Below are 21,904 nucleotides of genomic sequence, written 5' to 3' on the forward strand. Positions count from 1 at the left end.
AGTTAACTTACCCTGTGTCTATCATGCTTCACCTCTACATCAGTTAACACCCTGTTCACATTTGATATCATTCTCAACTACAAATCCTTTCCCAGCCATAACCCACCCTCACATAATTCTAACTCATCCTTCAAAATTTGATGCCACTTTAATTCTATTTTCACTTGGCTCTGTGACAGTATCTGAAGTTCACTCTCCAAACTTTTCCCTCCTCTTTTTCCAATTGACCTCACAAAATCAAAATTCAGCTCGATTGAGAAAATGATCAAGTCTTACTAAAGGGATCCAAAGACTAGCTGTAACAAGTCCAAGTTCATTTGGCTTCTTTGCAACAAAGTACAGTTCTGCCATCTGCAATCCATTTTCTGGCCAGTTTGCCTGCAAATGTATGCAACAACAAAAAAAAAATAGTAAATCAATGGAGGAATTTCAGTATTTACTAAAACCATTCTTAATTTTGCTTTCAAAGTAATAAAAAAAATTGTAAAAGTTCAAACTTAAGCAAGAGGCTTTAACAAACAAATACAAATCACTAAAATTTTCTGCATTCTATCCCTGGAGAATTTCCTGAACTTCAGTGATATTTACATATTAAACATTTCCATCATTCATCAGAACAATAGACCAATATTAGAGTTCAAGCCACACAAGTAGAGGCAATGATGATCTTAAATTAACATGGTAAAAGCAGGAGAAAACTGGAGACAATGCAAGGAGAATGATATTTAGACAACTGAAGTATAGGCTAGGATGAACCAGAGAAGCCATTCTCAGTGATGGCCATAAAGCTCCCTGGGGATCACAGCACTGAAGTCCTTAATAAGGGGAGACATAAGGTGTATAGGGGAGGCATGGAACCTGAATGCATTAAACATTTTTTAGGGGGAAAGAAAAGACTGCTGCATAGCTGCCAAGCAACAGGAGATTTTTTTTCAAAGTTGGAGGCATCCAAGTCTAGAACACTTAAATGAATGCAGAAAATTAACAATGTTTTCAGAGTGTTCCTTGCTTTGACATGATTGTGTTTGAGATGGAATCAGTTTTGGCTATGAATTGGCTTCCACATTGTTTTCCTATGGCCATCAATTACAGAAAATAAGTGTGCAGACTGAAAAGTTTTGCTCCATGTTTCTAACATCCGCAAGTGCTCTCGTTTTGCTTAGCATTTTCATGATGGTAGCGAACGTACGTCTCCTTCTGGTATGTTTTATTGAAGGTGTGGCGGCGCACATCCTCATGGCGAACCGGCGGGGCAGCCATGGGGAAAGGGCATCATCAGGTTTCTCTCTGACTCCAGCATCCCTTCCAGCGCCCACCCTGGACAGTGATTACGATGTCACAATGCAGCAAGTGACTGAGCTCATGTTGCCCTTATAGGGGCGTGCTGAATTTGAATAAAAACAGTGGTTAACGACCCTCAACGGGGTGGCTGTGTTTCTTCCACTGCTCACACCGCCACAAAGGTGTGCATTCTTCATTATTTTCAATAAAATTTAATTTGTTGTCTGAACTAACCCTTGTAAGAAAAGCTTTTGCTTCATAATAGTTAATTTTTTTTACTTTCAGAAACAATTTTACCCAAGTTTCTCAGCTAAAAAAGGAAGCGTCAGCGATATTCAGTGAAATACATCATATGGTTTCATTACATCTCCGCAAAACCCTTCTCTGCCCATGTGTTTGATTAAATTTTCAAACAAAAGCATGATGCCAAGCAAGAGATCATTTAGAGATCGTACATAAAAAGATTACTTCAAAACCCTTTGAGATCATTTTGAGAGAAGGCCAACGCTCAAACAGATAATTACTGAAATGTCAGAGAAATTAGAAAAGGGTCTTCTTGTATCACAAAAGATAAGTGAATTGATTGCTAAAAGTGAAAATGCTCATAATGTTACTCGCATATTTTGCCTTCAGTGTCCACAATGATATCGGACATCAGAATCTATTGACATGAAAATGTGCCACGAAATTTGGTTTGTGGCAGCATTACATGAGCAAAAATGGCTAGAATTACATTTTTAAATAAATTAGTGCAAAGAATAGAAAAAGTGTGGTAATGTCCGTGCTTCATGTCCATTCAGAAATCTGATGGCAGCTGTTTTTGTACAATTTGGTGTTAGTCTTCAGGCTCCTGTACCTCCTTCCTGATGGCAACCTGGGTGGTGAGGGTCCTTGCTTTCTTGAAACACCGCCTCTTGTAGATGTTCCTAATGGAGTGAAGACTAATGTCTATGATGACGCTGGCCGAGTTTTTTCTCATCCTGTGCATTGGCACTTCCATACCAGACAATGATGCACCAGTCAGAATGGTATCCACAGTACACCTGCGTGTCTTTGGTGACATACCAAATCTCGACAAACTTCTCACGAACTATAGAATGAACTTAAATACCAAGGAAACTATTCAGGAAATTCCTTTGCGTAATTCCACTGTTGATGAAATGGCAAGGGACACTGAAAAACAATTGGTCATTGCATTACAATCCAACAAATTCTCATTACAATTTGACGAATCCATTTTGCAAGAGAACAATACTGGATTTTGGGACAGAAAAGGATTGATGGAAGAGATGTTTGTCAGAAGAATTAAAGCAGATACTAAGGGACTGACCATTTTTGAAGAAGAATGGCATAAACGAGAACAGTATCCCATCCAAGAATGTAGTTGCATGTGCAACTGAAGATGCCCTTCATTGTTTGGATGATACAGAAGGTTCAACACACGCTTGTAAAATGTGTACATTCAGTCTTTACTGTTGATTGCATCATTCATTGGGAGCACTCAGAAGCAGTAAAAATAGGTGCATGTTAAATGCTTTGCTTTCAATTATCATAAAGACTGTAAACTTAATAAAATCAGATCCCCTTCAAGACTGGCAACTATGTGAAGAAAGTGACAAACATTTCCAGTCGCTGCTGCTACATACCAAAATGATGTGGCTGTCAAAGGAAATTGTCTTCGTCATTTTGTGGCACTCAAGAACATGATTGTTTCCTTTCTCTCTCATAAAAGCATGGAGAAAAACTTGTTGATGCAGAGGCGTTCATACTTTATCTGGCAGATATCTTTGACAAACTCAATTTATTGAATAGGACCTTACAGGGTAAATACAATAACCTCATTGATATCAAGGAAGCTAATTTTATTTTCCTTAAAAAGTTTGAATTTCGTTGGAGCAATATCAGACATCAGGAATTTTTACAATTTCCAAGTTCCCTGCTAGCAATTCATGGAGTGACAATTTTTTTTTGTTGCTCCTGACTCCTTTTAATTCTCCAGCTTCCATGCCCTTGTTCTTTTAAATTACTTCTTTCCTGTTTTTGGTTTTGTTTTTTTCCCCTCTTTCTTCATATTTTTTTCATATTCATTTATTTGAAACGAAACTCATGAAAACAAAATCAAGGAATTGGAACGGGCAGCTGAGGTTCAAGAAGCCAAACTTGCAGATGTACAACATTACTGAAGAAAGTGGTTGATCTCGAGGCAAGAAGCAGAAGAAACAATTTGAGAATTATCAGTCTAAAAGAAGGAACTGAGACAGGCCAGTTTTCCAAATGTGGAAATGTGGGCCTATAGCTGGAAGAAATGAGGAAGAAAGTCTACCTCTGAAGATTCGAGCCTTTCTATGATGGAGCTTATTAAAGACCTGAGGAAGAATGTTAAAGAATCCAAAAAAGATGGGAAGATTTAATCTTCTCTTACTCAGGTCACTAAGACTCTTGAAGAATTAGTCGACTATTGAAACTCATGAAAACAAAATCAAGGAATTGATTTTGTAATTGATTGTGTAATTCTTTCTTTCCCTTATAGGAGAGCCTAATAGCCTGAATACACCTAAGATTGTCTGATTTCTGAAGCTAAGCAGGCTCAGGCCTAGCCAGTACTTGGAGGAGAGACCACCTAGGCAGCTGAGGTTCAAGAAGCCAAACTTGCAGATGTACAACATTACTGAAGAATGTGGCTGATCTCGAGGCAAGAAGCAGAAGAAACAATTTGAGAGTTATCAGTCTAAAAGAAGGAACTGAGACAAGCCAGCTTTCCAAATTCAATGCTGTCATGAGGTATTTGGTGAAGATTTGCTGCCTACAGTACCTGAAATTGACAGAACGCATCGATTGTTAATTTCTAGGCCTGCTTCCGGCAGCAAATCTTGCTCTGTTATTCTCTATATCGCTTTCAAATTAAAGATCAACTTCTGAGAAAATCCCGTCACAGAGGAATACTAAAATATTGTGGACAGATCATTCAGATCATGGACGACTATCCTACTGAACTCATGAAAGAACGATCTCAATATAAAGATATTAAGTTTCAGCTCTACAAAGTTTGCTTTATGCCTTTGTCACATTTTCCAGCCCAATTGCAAATCACTCTAACAGACAATTCTTTGAAATGGTTCAACTCTCCCAAGGCTGCTTGTCAGTTCTTGGAGGAAGCTTTGACTGCTAGTAAAATACTGACATTTTGGTTCTAAATATTTTTCTTCCTTCTTTTGTTTTGAAAGTTGTGGATTATATTTTACCTGGGCATTCTATTCTATGTGCTTCATTTAAGTTCTCTTTAACATTTATTTGGTCTTTTAGTTGTGCAAGAGTGTTAATTACCTTCTTTTCAGTTTAATATGGGTTCTGCTTAACATATTCCTTTCTTGTGTCTCTTTCTATAAATGGAATAGATTCTGTTTTTTTTAAAAAATGCCTTTGTGTAATTCTTTCTTTCCCTTATAGGAAAACCTAATAGCCTGAATACACCTAAGATTGTCTGATTTCTGAAGCTAAGCAGGCTCAGGCCTAGCCAGTACTTGGAGGAGAGACCACCTAGGATCACCAGGTGCTGTAGTTTGTATGAGGGAGGCTGGAAAAAGTGACAACTCTTGGTAAACAGTTAAAGAATTTCATGTATGTTACATTCTAAGTAATGCAACCTTTTCCTTTGAAAGTAATATTCTCCTTTTGAATTAATTAATCATCTACAGTTTGGTTTCTGGATTTCTTTTTAACTACAGTATAACTCTGAATATTCAAAATTGGATCCTCTGAAATCCATTTATCCAAATTTTTTTCAGAGCTAAACTGATCTCTCAGGTTGAAAAAAAATTAACTTGACGTGAAATTAGTATGACGACTGTCCTCGTTTTAGGGTAACTTCCTCCTCTCTCTTTCCATTTCTTCTTTACCTTCCTCTATTGACTTTTCTCTCCAATTCTTCTTCTCAAACTGCATGCTGGTGTCTCCCAGCTGCAAGCTAATGGAAGAATCCCTTGTCCCGGCATCATCAAGGAGAGCAGCCTCCCGGGCAGGAGCGGGACATCAGGCTCAGTGGCGTTCCCTCCCCCTCCTTCTCTCTAGCACACCTGAGCTCCCAACACCGACTCTGAACCCTCCCCTCGGCCTATTACTGCACGCGCACGCACGCACACGACTCCTCAATGTGCCTGTGCGGTAGGCCTAGGGGAGGATTCGGTCAGGACTCAGGTGTCAGGAGCTCCCGTGACTAGTGAGACAGCAGGAGCTTTCCGACTCATCAGTGACTGTTCCACCAGCCCAGGAAGCCTCCCCAGGGATCAGTGGAAGCGGTGGGGACGTGTCAGGGATCGGTGGCGGTGGTTGGGAGGTCTCGGTGATTGGCGATGGTGGTTGGGATGTGTCAGGGATCGGCAACAGCCAGGAATTTTTTGGTAGAATTAAACATTATTTTTAATGCTTAAAAAGCATTCCCTTGTTGTTTGTTGTTGTTAAACATTGATACAAGTGATTTGCTGTTGCTACTGGGATGTTTTTAAAAGATGACCAGTTCTCCAAAAAAAATGTTTACCCGACATAGGCCCCAATCCCCACCATTTCAGATAATCAGAGTTGTACTGTATAACATAATATTTGTTCCTTTATTGTCCATCATTTCAGTTCTTGTCTTTTCTAGTCATAATATGCCTAACAATTATGGGAATCTGTCTTATTTTTTTTAAACTTCTTTTACAGGGAATGCTGCCAACAGTGAGGTTTGGGGGTAGCTATTTTATTTATTAGCACTGGCAAAGACAATTTGGGTTAATTAGGAGGGGGGATGGATTCACAAGGTTAGTTTGGGTTTGGTGGATGAAGTTACGTTGATTGTTTTTGAGTGGGTATGCCATGATATTTTTAGAGTGTCTATCGGCTTATTATTTAATCTTATTAATTTTGAATTAATTAGATGGCTATAGGCCTTAAAGTGATCTCTTGGAATATCTCATGTTTGAATCATCCGATTAAATGATGTAAAGTTTTCTGGCACATTACAAAGTTTCAACCTGGGATAATTTTCTTACAAGAAACCCATCTGAGTTTATCTGATACCTCTTTTTTATTAATTTTTTAGAAGACACATCACTTCCACTCATTCATTTATGGGTAAGTGCAGAGATGTTTTAATTTTGATTGATCAATCTGTTCCATTGATTAAATATAACGTATCACTGACACTATGGACTTTTTAAAATTTTGTCCAGCAAAATTTAAAATAAATTGTTTGATTTTGTTAATGTTTATGACCCCAATATTGAAGATCCAAACTTTTTAAAACATCTGTTCTCTCTTTTACCAGACTTAAATTTATATTCTTGGATTTTAGGTGGCGATTTAAATTGTTAGCTAGACCATGTGCTTGATCGTTCATCCACAAAACTGTTACTTTAAGTAAGTCTGCTATACTTATCAACTCATTTATGCTACAATCAGGTATTATAGATGATTGGAGACTTCTTCATCCTAATGATATGAAATTTTCTTTTTTCTCTAATGTACATCATACTCACTCATAGACTGACTATTTTCTCGCAGACCAACAATTAATTCCACTTGTTGATTCTTGTAAAGATGAGAGTATAATTATTTCATATCATTCTCTGATATTTTTATCTATTAATATCCCAGACTTTTTCTTATATATTGACACCTTATTGAGATTCGGTACTTTCTGAATCTTTGGCTGCTGGGAGACTATCGGTTAACTTTTATGAAGCCCCTCTTATTCCGAAAAAGAATAAAGGTCCTTCTGATTGTTTTTCCTACAGGCCACTTTTTCTTTTGAAATTTGATGCTAAGATATTGTCTAAGGTTTTGGCCCGTAGACTAGAATATATTATGCCTCTTATTATCTCTGAGGATTAAACTGAGTTTATAAAGGGTCATAATTCACAATTTAATATCCATCATTTATTAAAAATCCTTTACTCGCCCACTGTTTCACCTTCTGAATGTATTGTTTCCTTAGATGCTGAGAAAGGTTTGATAGAGTAGAATGGAACTATTTATTCAATGTGTTAGAAAACTTTAATTGTGGCCCCAAATGTATTAATTGGATTAAATTAATATATTTATCTCCTACAGCTTCAATCTTCACCAACTCAATGAAATCCAAACCATTGGAACTAGACAATATTGCCCTTTAAGCCATTATATTTTAATTGAGCATTAGAACTATTAACAGTGGCTTTTTGGCAATCTGATGACATTCCTGGTATTACAAGGAATACATCTTCATAAGGTCTTGGTTTATGCAGAAGACTTTTTTTGTATATATCTGACCCTGATCATTCAATTCTAGTTATTTTATCACTCCTTCATCAATTTAGTTAATATTCTGGATATAAATTAAATTTCCAAGAAAATGAGTTGTTTGTCTTAAACTCCTCTAGCTTTCTAGATCTTGCCGTTCATTTTAAAACCGTTAGTAATAGTAACACCTGAATAATTAAATTGATTATTAAGTATTTCAACGATAAGTTTAAGAAATTTTTGACTTTAATGAACCATGTTAAGGAATCCTTATTCAGTGGTTTCCACTTTCAATGTATCTAATTGCACGTATTACTATTATTAAGATGAATATCCTGCCTAAGTTCCTATATATTGTTCAAGATGTGCCCAAAATTACAAGTTCCCAAAACCTTTTTCGATTCACTTGATTCTATTATCTCTTCCTTTGTCAAGAGAAATAAACCCCCACATCTTAATAAAAATTTCCTTCAAAATACAAAAAATGATGGGGAATTGGCATTGCCTAATTTTACATTACATTATTGGGAAGCTAATATTAGATGCTACATATTAATTTTTCAATTCATCTTTTTTTTTAAATTTTTTATTTTTCACACTATAAACCATATTGACCAAGATACATACAGACATTTTTCTTCTTAAATATAGTGTCATTTTCTCCCCCTTTTCCCCCCTCCCTTCCCTCCCTCCCTCCCTCACTCCCGTTCCTATTTATGTAAAGTTCAATCTATAAGATACCTTAAACCAGGTAAAAAATGTTGTCACTTAATAAAAATAAACAAGAAATTTTACTGAGTCAGTTCTTTTCGTTATCTTCTCCTTCTGTCATTTTAGGTGGTGGAAGTCCACGGTAGGATTTCTCTATTGTGTTTCATGTATGGCTCCCATATTTGTTCAAATATTGTGATGTTATTTCTTAAATTATATGTTATTTTTTCTAATGGAATACATTTATTCATTTCTATATACCATTGTTGTATTCTCAAGTTGTCTTCTAATTTCCAGGTTGACATAATACATTTTTTTGCCACAGCTAGGGCTATCATAACAAATCTTTTTTGTGCTCCATCGAGTCCAAATTCTTTGTTTCTTATATTACTTAGGAGGAAGATCTCTGGGTTTTTTGGTATATTGCTTTTTGTGATTTTATTTAATATCTGGCTTAGATCTTCCCAAAATTTTTCCACTTTCTCACATGTCCAAATTGCATTAATTGTTGTTCCCGTTTCATTTTTACAGCGAAAACATCTGTCTGATACTGTTGGGTCCCATTTATTTAACTTTTGAGGTGTGATGTATAGCCTGTGTATCCAGTTATATTGTATCATGCGTAACCTCGTGTTTATTGTATTTCTCATAGTTCTGGAGCATAGCTTCTCCCTGGTTTCATTCTTTATCTTTATGTTTAGATCTTGTTCCCATTTTTGTTTATGTTTACCATTTGTTTCCTCGTTCTCCCTTTCTTGCAGTTTGGTGTACATGTTTGTTACAAATTTTTGATTATCATTGTGTCTGTAATCACATATTCAAAATTGCTTCCTTCTGGTAACTTCAGACTGTTTCCCAATTTGTCCTTCAAGTAGGTTTTCAGTTGGTAGTATGCAAACATTGTATCGTGAGTTATATTATATTTATCCTTCAGTTGTTCAAAGGATAATAATTTATTTCCCGAAAAACAAATTTCTATTCTTTTGATCCCTTTTCTCTCCCATTCTCTAAAGGAAAGGTTATCTACTGTAAAAGGGATTATCTGATTTTGCATCAATATTAGTTTTGGTAGTTGGTAATTTGTTTTATTCCTTTCTACATGAATCTTCTTCCAAATGTTGAGCACATGATGCAATACTGGTGAATTCGTACATTGTACCAATTTTTCATCCCATTTATATAGTATATGTTCAGGTATCTTCTCCCCTGTTTTATTTAGTTCTAATACAAATAAAAATCTGATAGGTATCTTAATTGTGCGGCTCTATAATAATTTTTAAAGTTTGGTAGTTGTAAGCCTCCTTGTTTGTACCATTGTGTTAATTTATCTAGTGCTATCCTCGGTTTCCCCCCTTCCCATAAAAATGTCCTTATTATATTCTTTAACTCCTTGAAGAATTTCTTTGTTAGGCGTATTGATAATGACTGAAATAGGTATTGTATCCTTGGGAAAATGTTCATTTTAATACAGTTTATCCTTCCTATCAGTGTTAGTGGTAAGTATTTCCAATGCTCGAAGTCGTCTTGTAATTTTTTCATTAATGGATGATAATTGAGTTTATATAGATGGCCGAGGTTTTTATTTATTTGTATACCTAGGTATCGCATTGCTTGTGATTATTCATTGCCATTGCTTCACTTTGCGTTGATCTTGTACCCCGACACTTCTCCACATTCCTTCAATTTCCTATGTAATTCTTTTATTGATATTTCTGGTTCTGTTAAGTCTATTATAACGTCATCTGCAAATAGACTGATTTTATATTCCTTCTCTTTTATTTTTATCCCTTTTATTTTATTTTCTGTTCTTATCAGTTCTGCTGGTGGTTCTATAGCTAACGCGAACAGTGAAGGAGATAGTGGACATCCCTGCCTTGTTGATCTCCTTAAGTTAAATTGTTTTGATATATATCCATTTACTGTCACTTTCGCCAATGGCCCCTTATATAATGCTTTAATCCAACAAATGTATTTCTCTGGTAGGTTGAATTTTTGTAGTACTTTGAATAAATAATTCCATTCTACTCTGTCAAAGGCCTTCTCTGCGTCTAAAGCAACCACAACTGTTGGAGTTTTATTTCCTTCTACTGCATGAATTAAATTAATGAATTTACAGATATTGTCTGTTGTTCGTCTTTTTTTAATAAATCCAGTTTGGTCTAGATTTACTATTTTCGGTGCATAGTCAGCTAATCTATTTGCTAATAGTTTAGCTATTATCTTATAATCTGTGTTAAGTAAAGATATTGGTCTATATGACGCTGGTGCAAGTGGATCTTTCCCTGTCTTTGGTATTACTGTAATTATTGCTGTTTTGCATGAATCTGGTATGCTTTGAGTTTTATCAATCTGTTTGATTACTTCCAGAAGGGGAGGAATTAATAAGTCTTTAAATGTTTTATAGAATTCTATTGGGAATCCATTCTCTCCTGGTGTTTTATTGTTCGGTAGTTTTTTTAATATCTCCTGTAATTCTTCTATCTCAAATGGTTTTATTAATTTATTTTGCTCCTCTGTTTGTAATTTCGGTAGTTCAATTTTAGTTAGAAATTCATCTATTTTGTCTTCTTTCCCTTCGTTTTCAGTTTGATATAGTTGCTTGTAGAATTCCCTGAAGTTTTCATTGATCTCCGTTGGATTATATGTAATTTGCTTGTCCTTTTTCCTTCATGCCAATACCATTCTTTTAGTTTGTTCTGTCTTAAGCTGCCATGCTAGAATTTTGTGCGTTTTTTCTCCTAGCTCATAATATTTCTGTTTTGTCTTCATTATGTTCTTCTCCACCTTATATGTTTGTAGTGTTTCATATTTTATTTTTTTTATCTGCCAATTCTCTTCTTTTAGCTGTATCTTCCTTTATTGCTAATTCTTTTTCTATATTTGTTATTTCCCTTTCCAACTGTTCTGTTTTCCGATTGTAGTCCTTCTTCATCTTAGTTACATAACTTATTATTTGCCCTCTGATGAACGCTTTCATTGCGTCCCATAGTATAAACTTATCTTTTTTGATCTTCTACGTTAGGTGAATATACATTGAGTAAATTCCAAAATTCTGAATATATCTGACATTTTATCATTACATATCTCCCTGCTGGATCTATTATTTCCTCTTCTATTTTGATTGGTACATTTTTATTGATTAATATAGCTACTCCTCTGGCTTTTGAATTATATGATGCTGCTGTTACATGTCCTATCCAATCTAATTTCTTGTGTTCCACTTCAGTTAGATGTGTTTCTTGTACGAATGCTATATCAATTTTTTCTTTTTTCAGTAAATTTAACAGTTTCTTCCTTTTGATTTGGTTATGTATTCCATTAATATTTAAAGTCATATAGTTCAACATAGACATTTCATACTTTGTTTATCTTTCCTTTCCGTTTCCTCATCACCACCTTCCCTTCTTATCCATTTCTGCTTTCTTTTTTTGAACACATTATAAGACAACATTTCTAAAACATAAAATATTTCCACTATTCTCTTATCTAAAATTCCTTTAACCCCAATAGTCCCTCCCCTTTCTGTGTTGCCCTTTGTCCCTTGTCGGGCAACCACATCTCCCCTCTCCATTTGGATTTGCGAATTCACTAGCAAGCATCAACTGATTTCGCAGTGACTGTAATTCTTCCCCACCCAGCCCCCCCCCAGAAAAGATTTTAATCTTCATATATAACAAAGGTCACTCTCTTAATTCCCTCCTTACTTCCTTTCTTTCCCTTCTTAGTTCTTACCTATACTCTATTTTATATATATACATGTATATATACATATATTCTTACCTATACTCTATTTTATATATATATATATATATATATATTCTTTGGCTTGGATTCGCGGACGAAGATTTATGGAGGGGGTAAAAAGTCCACGTCAGCTGCAGGCTCGTTTGTGGCTGACAAGTCCGATGCGGGACAGGCAGACACGGTTGCAGCGGTTGCAGGGGAAAATTGGTTGGTTGGGGTTGGGTGTTGGGTTTTTCCTCCTTTGCCTTTTGTCAGTGAGGTGGGCTCTGCGGTCTTCTTCAAAGGAGGTTGCTGCCCGCCAAACTGTGAGGCGCCAAGATGCACGGTTTGAGGCGCTATCAGCCCACTGGCGGTGGTCAATGTGGCAGGCACCAAGAGATTTCTTTAGGCAGTCCTTGTACCTTTTCTTTGGTGCACCTCTGTCACGGTGGCCAGTGGAGAGCTCGCCATATAACACGATCTTGGGAAGGCGATGGTCCTCCATTCTGGAGATGTGACCCATCCAGCGCAGCTGGATCTTCAGCAGGGTGGACTCGATGCTGTCGACCTCTGCCATCTCGAGTACTTCGACGTTAGGGATGAAAGCGCTCCAATGGATGTTGAGGATGGAGCAGAGACAACATTGGTGGAAGCGTTCTAGGAGCCGTAGGTGGTATATACACATACACACATATCTTTGGCTTGGCTTCGCGGACGAAGATTTATGGAGGGGGTAAAAAGTCCACGTCAGCTGCAGGCTCGTTTGTGGCTGACAAGTCCGATGCGGGACAGGCAGACACGATTGCAGCGGTTGCAAGGGAAAATTGGTTGGTTGGGGTTGGGTGTTGGGTTTTTCCTCCTTTGCCTTTTGTCAGTGAGGTGGGCTCTGCGGTCTTCTTCAAAGGAGGTTGCTGCCCGCCAAACTGTGAGGCGCCAAGATGCACGGTTTGAGGCGTTATCAGCCCACTGGCGGTGGTCAATGTGGCAGGCACCAAGAGATTTCTTTAGGCAGTCCTTGTACCTTTTCTTTGGTGCACCTCTGTCACGGTGGCCAGTGGAGAGCTCGCCATATAACACGATCTTGGGAAGGCGATGGTCCTCCATTCTGGAGACGTGACCCATCCAGCGCAGCTGGATCTTCAGCAGCGTGGACTCGATGCTGTCGACCTCTGCCATCTCGAGTACTTCGACGTTAGGGGTGTAAGCGCTCCAATGGATGTTGAGGATGGAGCGGAGACAACGCTGGTGGAAGCGTTCTAGGAGCCGTAGGTGGTGCCGGTAGAGGACCCATGATTCGGAGCCGAACAGGAGTGTGGGTATGACAACGGCTCTGTATACGCTTATCTTTGTGAGGTTTTTCAGTTGGTTGTTTTTCCAGACTCTTTTGTGTAGTCTTCCAAAGGCGCTATTTGCCTTGGCGAGTCTGTTGTCTATCTCATTGTCGATCCTTGCATCTGATGAAATGGTGCAGCCGAGATAGGTAAACTGATTGACCGTTTTGAGTTTTGTGTGCCCGATGGAGATGTGGGGGGGCTGGTAGTCATGGTGGGTAGCTGGCTGATGGAGGACCTCAGTTTTCTTCAGGCTGACTTCCAGGCCAAACATTTTGGCAGTTTCCGCAAAGCAGGACGTCAAGCACTGAAGAGCTGGCTCTGAATGGGCAACTAAAGCGGCATCATCTGCAAAGAGTAGTTCACGGACAAGTTTCTCTTGTGTCTTGGTGTGAGCTTGCAGGCGCCTCAGATTGAAGAGACTGCCATCCGTGCGGTACCGGATGTAAACAGCGTCTTCGTTGTTGGGGTCTTTCATGGCTTGGTTCAGCATCATGCTGAAGAAGATTGAAAAGAAAAGAAAATACACACATATACATACCTACATACACACACATATAGTTTGTGTCATTTTTGTTCTTGTTACATCTCTTCATCTCTCTGTCTGTTTTGTAGTTGTTCTGCAAATTTTCGTGCTTCTTCCGGATCCAAGAATAGTCTGTTTTGCTGCCCCGGAATAAATATTTTAAGTACTGCTGGGTATTTTAACATAAATTTATAACCTTTTTTCCATAGGATCGTTTTTGCTGCGTTAAACTCCTTCCTCTTCTTCAGGAGTTCAAAACTTATATCTGGATAGAAAAAAATTTTTTGACCCTTGTATTCCAGTGGTTTTTTGTCTTCCCTTATTTTCTTCATTGCCTTCTCCAATATATTTTCTCTTGTTGTATATCTTAGGAATTTTACTAGAATGGATCTTGGTTTTTGTTGTGGTTGTGGTTTAGGGGCTAATGTTCTGTGTGCCCTTTCTATTTCTTCCTGTAATTCTGGTCTTCCTAGGACCCTGGGGATCCATTCTTTTTATAAATTCTTTCATATTTTTGCCTTCTTCATCTTCCTTAAGGCCCACTATATTTATATTGTTTCTTCTATTATAATTTTCCAATATATCTATCTTCGGAGCTAACAGCTCTTGTGTCTCTTTAACTTTTTTTATCAGATTCTTCTAATTTCTTTTTTAAGTCATCTACTTCCATTTCTATGGCTGTTTCTCATTCTTCCACCTTGTCTACTCTTTTTCCTATATCTATCATAATCATCTCTAATCTATTCACTTTTTCTTCTGTACTTTTTATTCTTCTTTTTATTTCACTGAATTCTTGTGACTGCCATTCTTTTACTGCTCAAACTACAGGGGAATCACGCTGCTCTCCATTGCAGGCAAAATCTTCGCTAGGATTCTCCTAAATAGAATAATGCCTAGTGTTGCCGAGAATATTCTCCCAGAATCACAGTGCGGCTTTCGCGCAAACAGAGGAACTACTGACATGGTCTTTGCCCTCAGACAGCTCCAAGAAAAGTGCAGAGAACAAAACAAAGGACTCTACATCACCTTTGTTGACCTCACCAAAGCCTTCGACACCGTTAGCAGGAAAGGGGTTTGGCAAATACTAGAGTGCATCGGATGCCCCCCAAAGTTCCTCAACATGGTTATCCAACTGCACGAAAACCAACAAGGTCGGGTCAGATACAGCAATGAGCTCTCTGAACCCTTCTCCATTAACAATGGTGTGAAGCAAGGCTGTGTTCTCGCACCAACCCTCTTTTCAATCTTCTTCAGCATGATGCTGAACCAAGCCATGAAAGACCTCAACAATGAAGACGCTGTTTACATCCGGTACCGCATGGATGGCAGTCTCTTCAATCTGAGGTGCCTGCAAGCTCACACCAAGACACAAGAGAAACTTGACCATGAACTATTCTTTGCAGACGATGCCGCTTTAGTTGCCCATTCAGAGCCAGCTCTTCAGCGCTTGACGTCCTGTTTTGCGGAAACTGCCAAAATGTTTGGCCTGGAAGTCAGCCTGAAGAAAGCGGAGGTCCTCCATCAGCCAGCTCCCCACCATGACTACCAGCCCCCCCACATCTCCATCGGGCACACAAAACTCAAAACGGACAACCAGTTTACCTATCTCGGCTGCACCATTTCATCAGATGCAAGGATCGACAACGAGATAGACAACAGACTCTCCAAGGCAAATAGCGCCTTTGGAAGACTACACAAAAGAGTCTGGAAAAACAACCAACTGAAAAACCTCACAAAGATTAATGTATACAGAGCCGTTGTCATACCCACACTCCTGTTCGGCTCCGAATCATGGGTCCTCTACCGGCATCACCTACGGCTCCTAGAACGCTTCCACCAGCGTTGTCTCCGCTCCATCCTCAAAATTCATTGGAGCGACTTCATCCCTAACATCGAAGTACTCGAGATGTCAGAGGCCGACAGCATCGAGTCCACCCTGCTGAAGATCCAGCTGCGCTGGGTGGGTCACGTCTCCAGAATGGAGGACCATCGCCTTCCCAAGATCGTGTTATATGGCGAGCTCTCCACTGGCCACCGTTACAGAGGTGCACCAAAGAAGAGGTACAAGGACTGCCTAAAGAAATCTCTTGGTGCCTGCCCCATTGACCACCGCCAGTGGGCTGATATCGCCTCAAACCGTGCATCTTGGCGCCTCACAGTTCGGCGGGCAGCAACCTCCTTTGAAGAAGACCGCAGAGCCCACCTCACTGACAAAAGGCAAAGGAGGAAAAACCCAACACCCAACCCCAACCAACCAATTTTCCCCTGCAACCGTGTCGGCCTGTCCCGCATCGGACTTGTCAGCCACAATCGAGCCTGCAGCTGACGTGGACTTTTACCCCCTCCATAAATCTTCATCCGCGAAGCCAAGCCAAAGAAGAAATATTCTTTAAAAAAATATATATCCATGTACTTGCCCTTCCCTTCATCTTCCATTTCTCTGTGTTCTTCCTCTTCTTCTTTTGAGTCCACTCCAGGATCTGTGTCCTTTACCTCTGTCTCTTCTGGTTTTCTTGTTGGGTTGTTTGTTTTATTTTGTTGGGTATTTTTGGTCTTCTTATTTTTATTAGAAGTATCTTGGTGTTGGTCTTCTTCCTCTGGGTTGGTCATCTGTTGTTTCTTTGATTTCTTATTTTTACTCTCTTCTTTCTTGCTCTCGTTATTTTCTATGTTTTCCTCTTGCTGTTGTGTTGTAGTTGTCTGTTTCAGCTGTGGAGATCGACTCCTCAGCTGGTCCCCCCTCCCGTCAGTGTTATTTTTTGTCTTGCGCATCGCGCATGCACGAGGATTCGCGCATGAGCGGTTCCGCACTTTTGTTTGGCTCCGTGAGCCATTTTTGTAGTCCTGAGTTCGGGGCTTCGACTGACCTCAGAGAGCGGGCTTCTCTCTCCACTACGGGCCTCCTCATACAGGTAAGGCCTTCACCTTCTTCTTCCGACGTCTTTCCTTCTTCTTTTCTTCCTGTTGTTTTTGGTTTTTCTTTCTTCGCTGCCATTTTATCCACACTTTTACTTTCACTTTGTTTTGGTTTTTATGTTTGTGCCTTTGCTTTTTCTCTATCTTTTTTTTACATTTCTGGAGAGGGCTGGAGTTCCCCTACCGGCCACTACTCCATCACATGACTCCTCCCCCAATTTTTCAATTCATCTTAAGGACATACAGGATGTTGCTAGTTCAATTAATTTGGTAATTGATTCTACCAAGAGGTATTCCCTCATTTCGATAGATGGAGCTCCATTACCCTTTTCTGCTTCGAAATTAACTGATAATTTTGTTATTAAACATATGTTGAGGATTTAGTTTCAATTTAGAAAACATTTTGGATGCGATAGATTTTTATTAATAAGTTTTCTTTTAGTTAATTTATTTCTTTTAAAAAGAAACCTTCAGTGCAAGATTTTCTATTTGTCAATGGTCAGAGTTTGGTATCCAATCTTTCCAAGATCTCTTTATTGACCAAAACTTGGCCTCTTTTCAACAATTATCTTCTAAATTTAAAATAACTAAACATATTATTTTTAGATATTTACAGATTAGGAGGTTTTAAATTCCTTGGAATTAAAACTCCTTAAGGTTTGGAATTAAAGGTGGAGATTTTTAATCTTAGATGAATACTAAAAACTTGTTATCAGTTTTCTGGGTTATTATTGATGTCTAGTGGTAATTCCCTAGACAAGACTAAGAAACGATGGGAGCAAGATTTTCAACAAGAATTTTCTGATGCTACATAAAATTCTATCTTGAAATTGGTGTCTATGCGCCTGACGTTCATTATTGCATTTTAAAGTAGTACATCGAGCTTACTTTTCCAAAGTTCAATTGGCTAAATTTGATTCTAATTTCTCTTCAAAATGTGTTAGATGCAAGACTGAAGAAGATACATTATTTCATATGTTTTCTTCATGTTCCTTGTTTTCCAATTATTGGGAAAGTATCTTCCATACCTTGTCTTTAGTTCTTAATTAAAATTTGGCTTCTAATCCTTTTCTTGCCCTATTTGGAAAAAGTAAGTCTGTTGATTTAATTTTGTCTGGGCTACAATCCTATGTAGTTGCCATTGTTCTTCTTATTGCCAGAAGAGCTATACTTATGAGATAGTAGGATGCTGTTCCCTCCTACACATACTCAATGATAATCTAATGTGATGGCATACTTAACTCTGAAAAAATTAAATGCTCTACTAATGTAATAAACCTTAATTTTCTAAATTTATAAGGTCCCTTCCTTAATTAGTTTCAGAATTTATAAGATTATTGGATCCCATTTTACGGATTGGTTGTCCTTCCTTTCATGTATTAATAAAACATATATATTTAATCATCACTTCATTATTTTGTTTTATTTACTTTTTTTGTCTAGTTTAGTTATTGTGCGTGCGTGTATGTATTATTATTATTTATGATGACCCGTTAAACTTCAATATCTTGTATTGGATATTGGATCAATTTGAGGAAAAAACACTACTGATGTTAAGACAAAAATTCAAGAGAATTTGATTCATCTTCAGAGTGATACACAATTGCACGCTGAACAGTGATCCGCTGAATAGATTTCCAAAACTGTTAAAAGACCAAAATATTTTTTATTGCCTTTCCCTCAACATACTTAATTGAATGGGGATTCAGCAAGGTAGTTTCCTTGACAAAATTCAGGGACAGACTTGCTATCACAAGAGGTGATGTTCAACTATCACTATCCAATTTGGAGCCTGACATAAAAAGCTTGTACAGGAACACCAAACTCAAGGATCTGACTAAGATTTTCATTTGATATTTCACATCTTCATGCTTAAGGTTTCTTGATGGCACATTGTGTACAAACCATTTTTCTAGAATAATCTTTTTTTTTAAATGTCTGTTCATGTTTTCTTATTTCCTACATGTTCTACAAAAACTATTTCCCATTAGCCTGTTGGTTCTCGAATCACAAGCCATTGATATTACACTCAGAGTAAAAGCCTTGATGTCTTTTTATACCATGTAACGTAAAGGAAGGAAACAACTAAATTTGATTGCTTCGCAGGGAAGTAGGCCCATATATTTTGAGCGGAGTTCTAAGGAGGCCACAGCCAAAAAAAGGGTTGAGAATAGCTGAACTAGAGTATGCAGATAGTAGCATTCAGTCTTGAAATAGTTGACTATGGTAATAAAGATCCACTTGAGGCTTTGGCAGCAGATGCCTAGGTAGAGGATAGAAAACCATTTCGATTTGGAAGTAAATAACCATGGTGAAAAAGAAGATTTAGGGTGAATATCTCAGTACAGTTTTAAATAAAACCCTCAAAACTGCAAACAATCTGGTTCAAAATCGGATCACTGCCAAGTACAGGGATGGTCACTGGAAGTCCAATATGGAATGCATAGAGATCAGATCTTACAAATTAAAATTAAAAGAAATTCCCTCTTATACATTTCTGCACACCAGACAAATCAATGAGGATAATGATCAGGGTAGCGGTATGTAAAAGATGTAATTAGGTGGCCGATGGATTCCAACCTTTACATTTTTCGATAAAGGAGTACAAAAGCTTTCATTATTTTTTTAATTTAAGATATATAGCAATCATTTTTTAAATAAATTATTTTAGCATCTTGGAATAAGAAGTTTTCTATCAAAAGCATGGAGAAATCACCATGTCAGATCATGAACATCGCTGACGTACATTTTTTTTTAAGAAAGGAATCAAATCCAAATGTTTATATTCATTACCTTCTCAGTTAGCTCAAGACTGCGGGCTCTGTGCTCCAACCATTTTACCAGAATTTTCTACAAAGTTCAAACAAAAAAAATAATAATTTTGCAATGTTCAAAGTTTTAGAAAAGGTAATTCTTTACATCTTGTTATCTAATGTCATTACCTTGGCCTGAGGAACAACCCTTATAACAAAGGGTATGAAGACATTTCCAAGCCAGAGGCACAATTCTTCTGAAGGAGTGCTTGCTGGAATGGAATCAAGCAAACTCTGAAGTCTTTCCAAATCAAATTTGCTCTCAAACTCCACCTATCAAAAATGAAAAGAACAAAACATTTCCATTCATTAACTGCAAAGCTTCATAAAGACCTTCAAATTGAGCTCAATAAATGAGAGCTACACATTGTAATCAAAGTTCTGATCATTGCATGCTTTTCATTTATTTGCTTCCTGTTCATTAGTGGTCCTCAAAACATGGTGCCTTCCATAATGTCTGGAAGAAAAACTCTTTTTCCTTTATTTGCCTCTGTGTTCAGTGGTTAGAGCACTGGTCTTATAAGCCATGGGCCACGAGTTTGTTCCTCGCTGGGGCCTCATTTCTGTGAGTGGCTCTGGACAAAGTGGCGATTCTCTGTCTTCCTTATGCTTAAAAAAAGTTGAAGAATTTCATGTATGCTATATTGTAAATGTAATATTAAGTGACAATTCACTTGTAAATAAAGCACACATTCCAGTTATTATTCAAGGTTATTTGTATACATTTTGTTTGACCATGTAGAATTTCAGTACTTTTTCTACATGCACCATAATGTTTGGAACATGTGGGTTCACAGGTGTTTGTGATTACTCAGGCATGGTTAATTATTTCATTGGTGGAGGTAGAAGAGCTAGGCTTGCTTCTCAGCTTTTTGATCTCCTTTGAAGTCTGGAGTTGCCATTTTTCAACACGAGGACCAGAGTTGTGGCAATAAAACATACCGGAGGTGTAGGTTAATTGGGTGTAAATTTGGCGGCACGTGGGCTAAAATGGCCTGTTGCCGTGCTATATGTCCGAATGGTTTTTTTAATTGAATATAAGTCAAAGAAGCAATTATGAGACTGAAAACCAAGAATAAAACAGTATTCACCCAAACTTTAGGATTACCAAACTCAACAGTTTGGAGCATTATTAAGAAGAAAACATACTGGTGAGCTCAGTAATCTCAATGGGACTGGCATTACAAGGAAGACTTCTACTACTGATGACAGAAGAATTCCCATCATAATGAAGAAAAATCACCAATGTACATACGATAGATCAGAAACACTCATCAGGAGGCAGATAGGATAAGTCAATGACTATTGTCCACAGAAGACTTCATGAATAGAAATACAGAGGCTACTCTGCAAATGCAAGCCATAGCAAAGGTGGCATGTTTTGAATCCTGGGCAGTTCCTTTACACTCCACATCTTATTCTTGCCATCACTCTGAAACAGGTTAATCTTGGACTCATCTGTCCACAAGACCTTTTTCCAGAATTCTGCAGGCTCTTTTAAATACAACTCGGCAAACTGTAATCTGCCCATCCTTTCTGTGGTTAAGTAGCGGCTTGCATCTTGCAATGCAGCCTCTATTTTTGTTCATGAAGTCTTCTGTGGATAGAAGAGTTCTTCTGATCTGTCAGACACCTGTTTGAGAATTTTTCTTCATTATAACCATATAACCATTTACGGAGCGGTAACAGGCCACGTCAGCCTTTCGAGTCTGCACCGGTTGATTTGAATTGATTTCTCTGTAACTCCTGCACTCTGTACTGATCTTTACTACTGTATTGATGGGTTTCTGGTGCTTCTTCTCATGGAATTATACTGTCAAACTAATTTATACTTCCTAATTTATCTAATACATGTAATCTCTGAAAATGTGGATATGAAAACAAACTGCAATATGATGAGAATTCTTCTGTCTTCAGTTGAGGTCTTCCTTGGAATAGCAGTCCCTTTGCGATTACTGAGCTCACCAGTGCGCTCTTTCTTCTTAATGATGTTCCAAACTGTTGAATTTGGTAATTCTAAGGATTGGGTGATGTCTCTTCCTGTTTTATTCCTGGTTTTCAGCCTCATAATGGATTCTTTGACTTTCATTGGCACAACTCTGATATCCATGTTGAAAACTGGCAACTACAGACTCTAAAGGTGATCAAAACATTAGAAATAAGCCTCGCTCTCTTATATTTGCACCAATGAAGCGATTGAACATGTCCGAGTAATCATAAATACCCATGAAGCCAAATGCCCCAAACATTATGATGCCCTATAAATGAAGGGACTATGTATAAAAAAAAGTATTGTAATTTCGACATGGTCAAAACAAAATATAAACAAATAACCCTGAATTAAATCT

General features: G+C 37.9%; 1 protein-coding gene and 1 long non-coding RNA gene across 2 annotated transcripts in view; one reads left to right on the plus strand and one right to left on the minus strand.

The window, feature by feature from the left end:
- Positions 1–6,625, plus strand: part of LOC138761323 (uncharacterized) — a 70,494-nt gene extending 63,869 nt beyond the window's left edge. Inside the window, exons 3-5 of the long non-coding RNA XR_011356258.1 lie at positions 4,729–4,899; positions 6,359–6,390; positions 6,611–6,625. This is a non-coding gene — a long non-coding RNA (uncharacterized lncRNA). The remainder of the gene's footprint in view (positions 1–4,728; positions 4,900–6,358; positions 6,391–6,610) is intronic.
- The window catches only part of kntc1 (kinetochore associated 1), a 207,699-nt gene that overhangs the window by 131,198 nt on the left and 54,597 nt on the right, over positions 1–21,904 (minus strand). Inside the window, exons 22-24 of the mRNA XM_069933231.1 lie at positions 19,686–19,829; positions 19,537–19,593; positions 277–378 (exon numbers count right to left, since the gene is read on the minus strand). Coding sequence (XP_069789332.1) covers positions 277–378; positions 19,537–19,593; positions 19,686–19,829 — 303 coding nt within the window. The remainder of the gene's footprint in view (positions 1–276; positions 379–19,536; positions 19,594–19,685; positions 19,830–21,904) is intronic.

This window comes from Narcine bancroftii, chromosome 4 (assembly GCF_036971445.1).
Source record: "Narcine bancroftii isolate sNarBan1 chromosome 4, sNarBan1.hap1, whole genome shotgun sequence".
NCBI lineage: Eukaryota > Metazoa > Chordata > Chondrichthyes > Torpediniformes > Narcinidae > Narcine > Narcine bancroftii.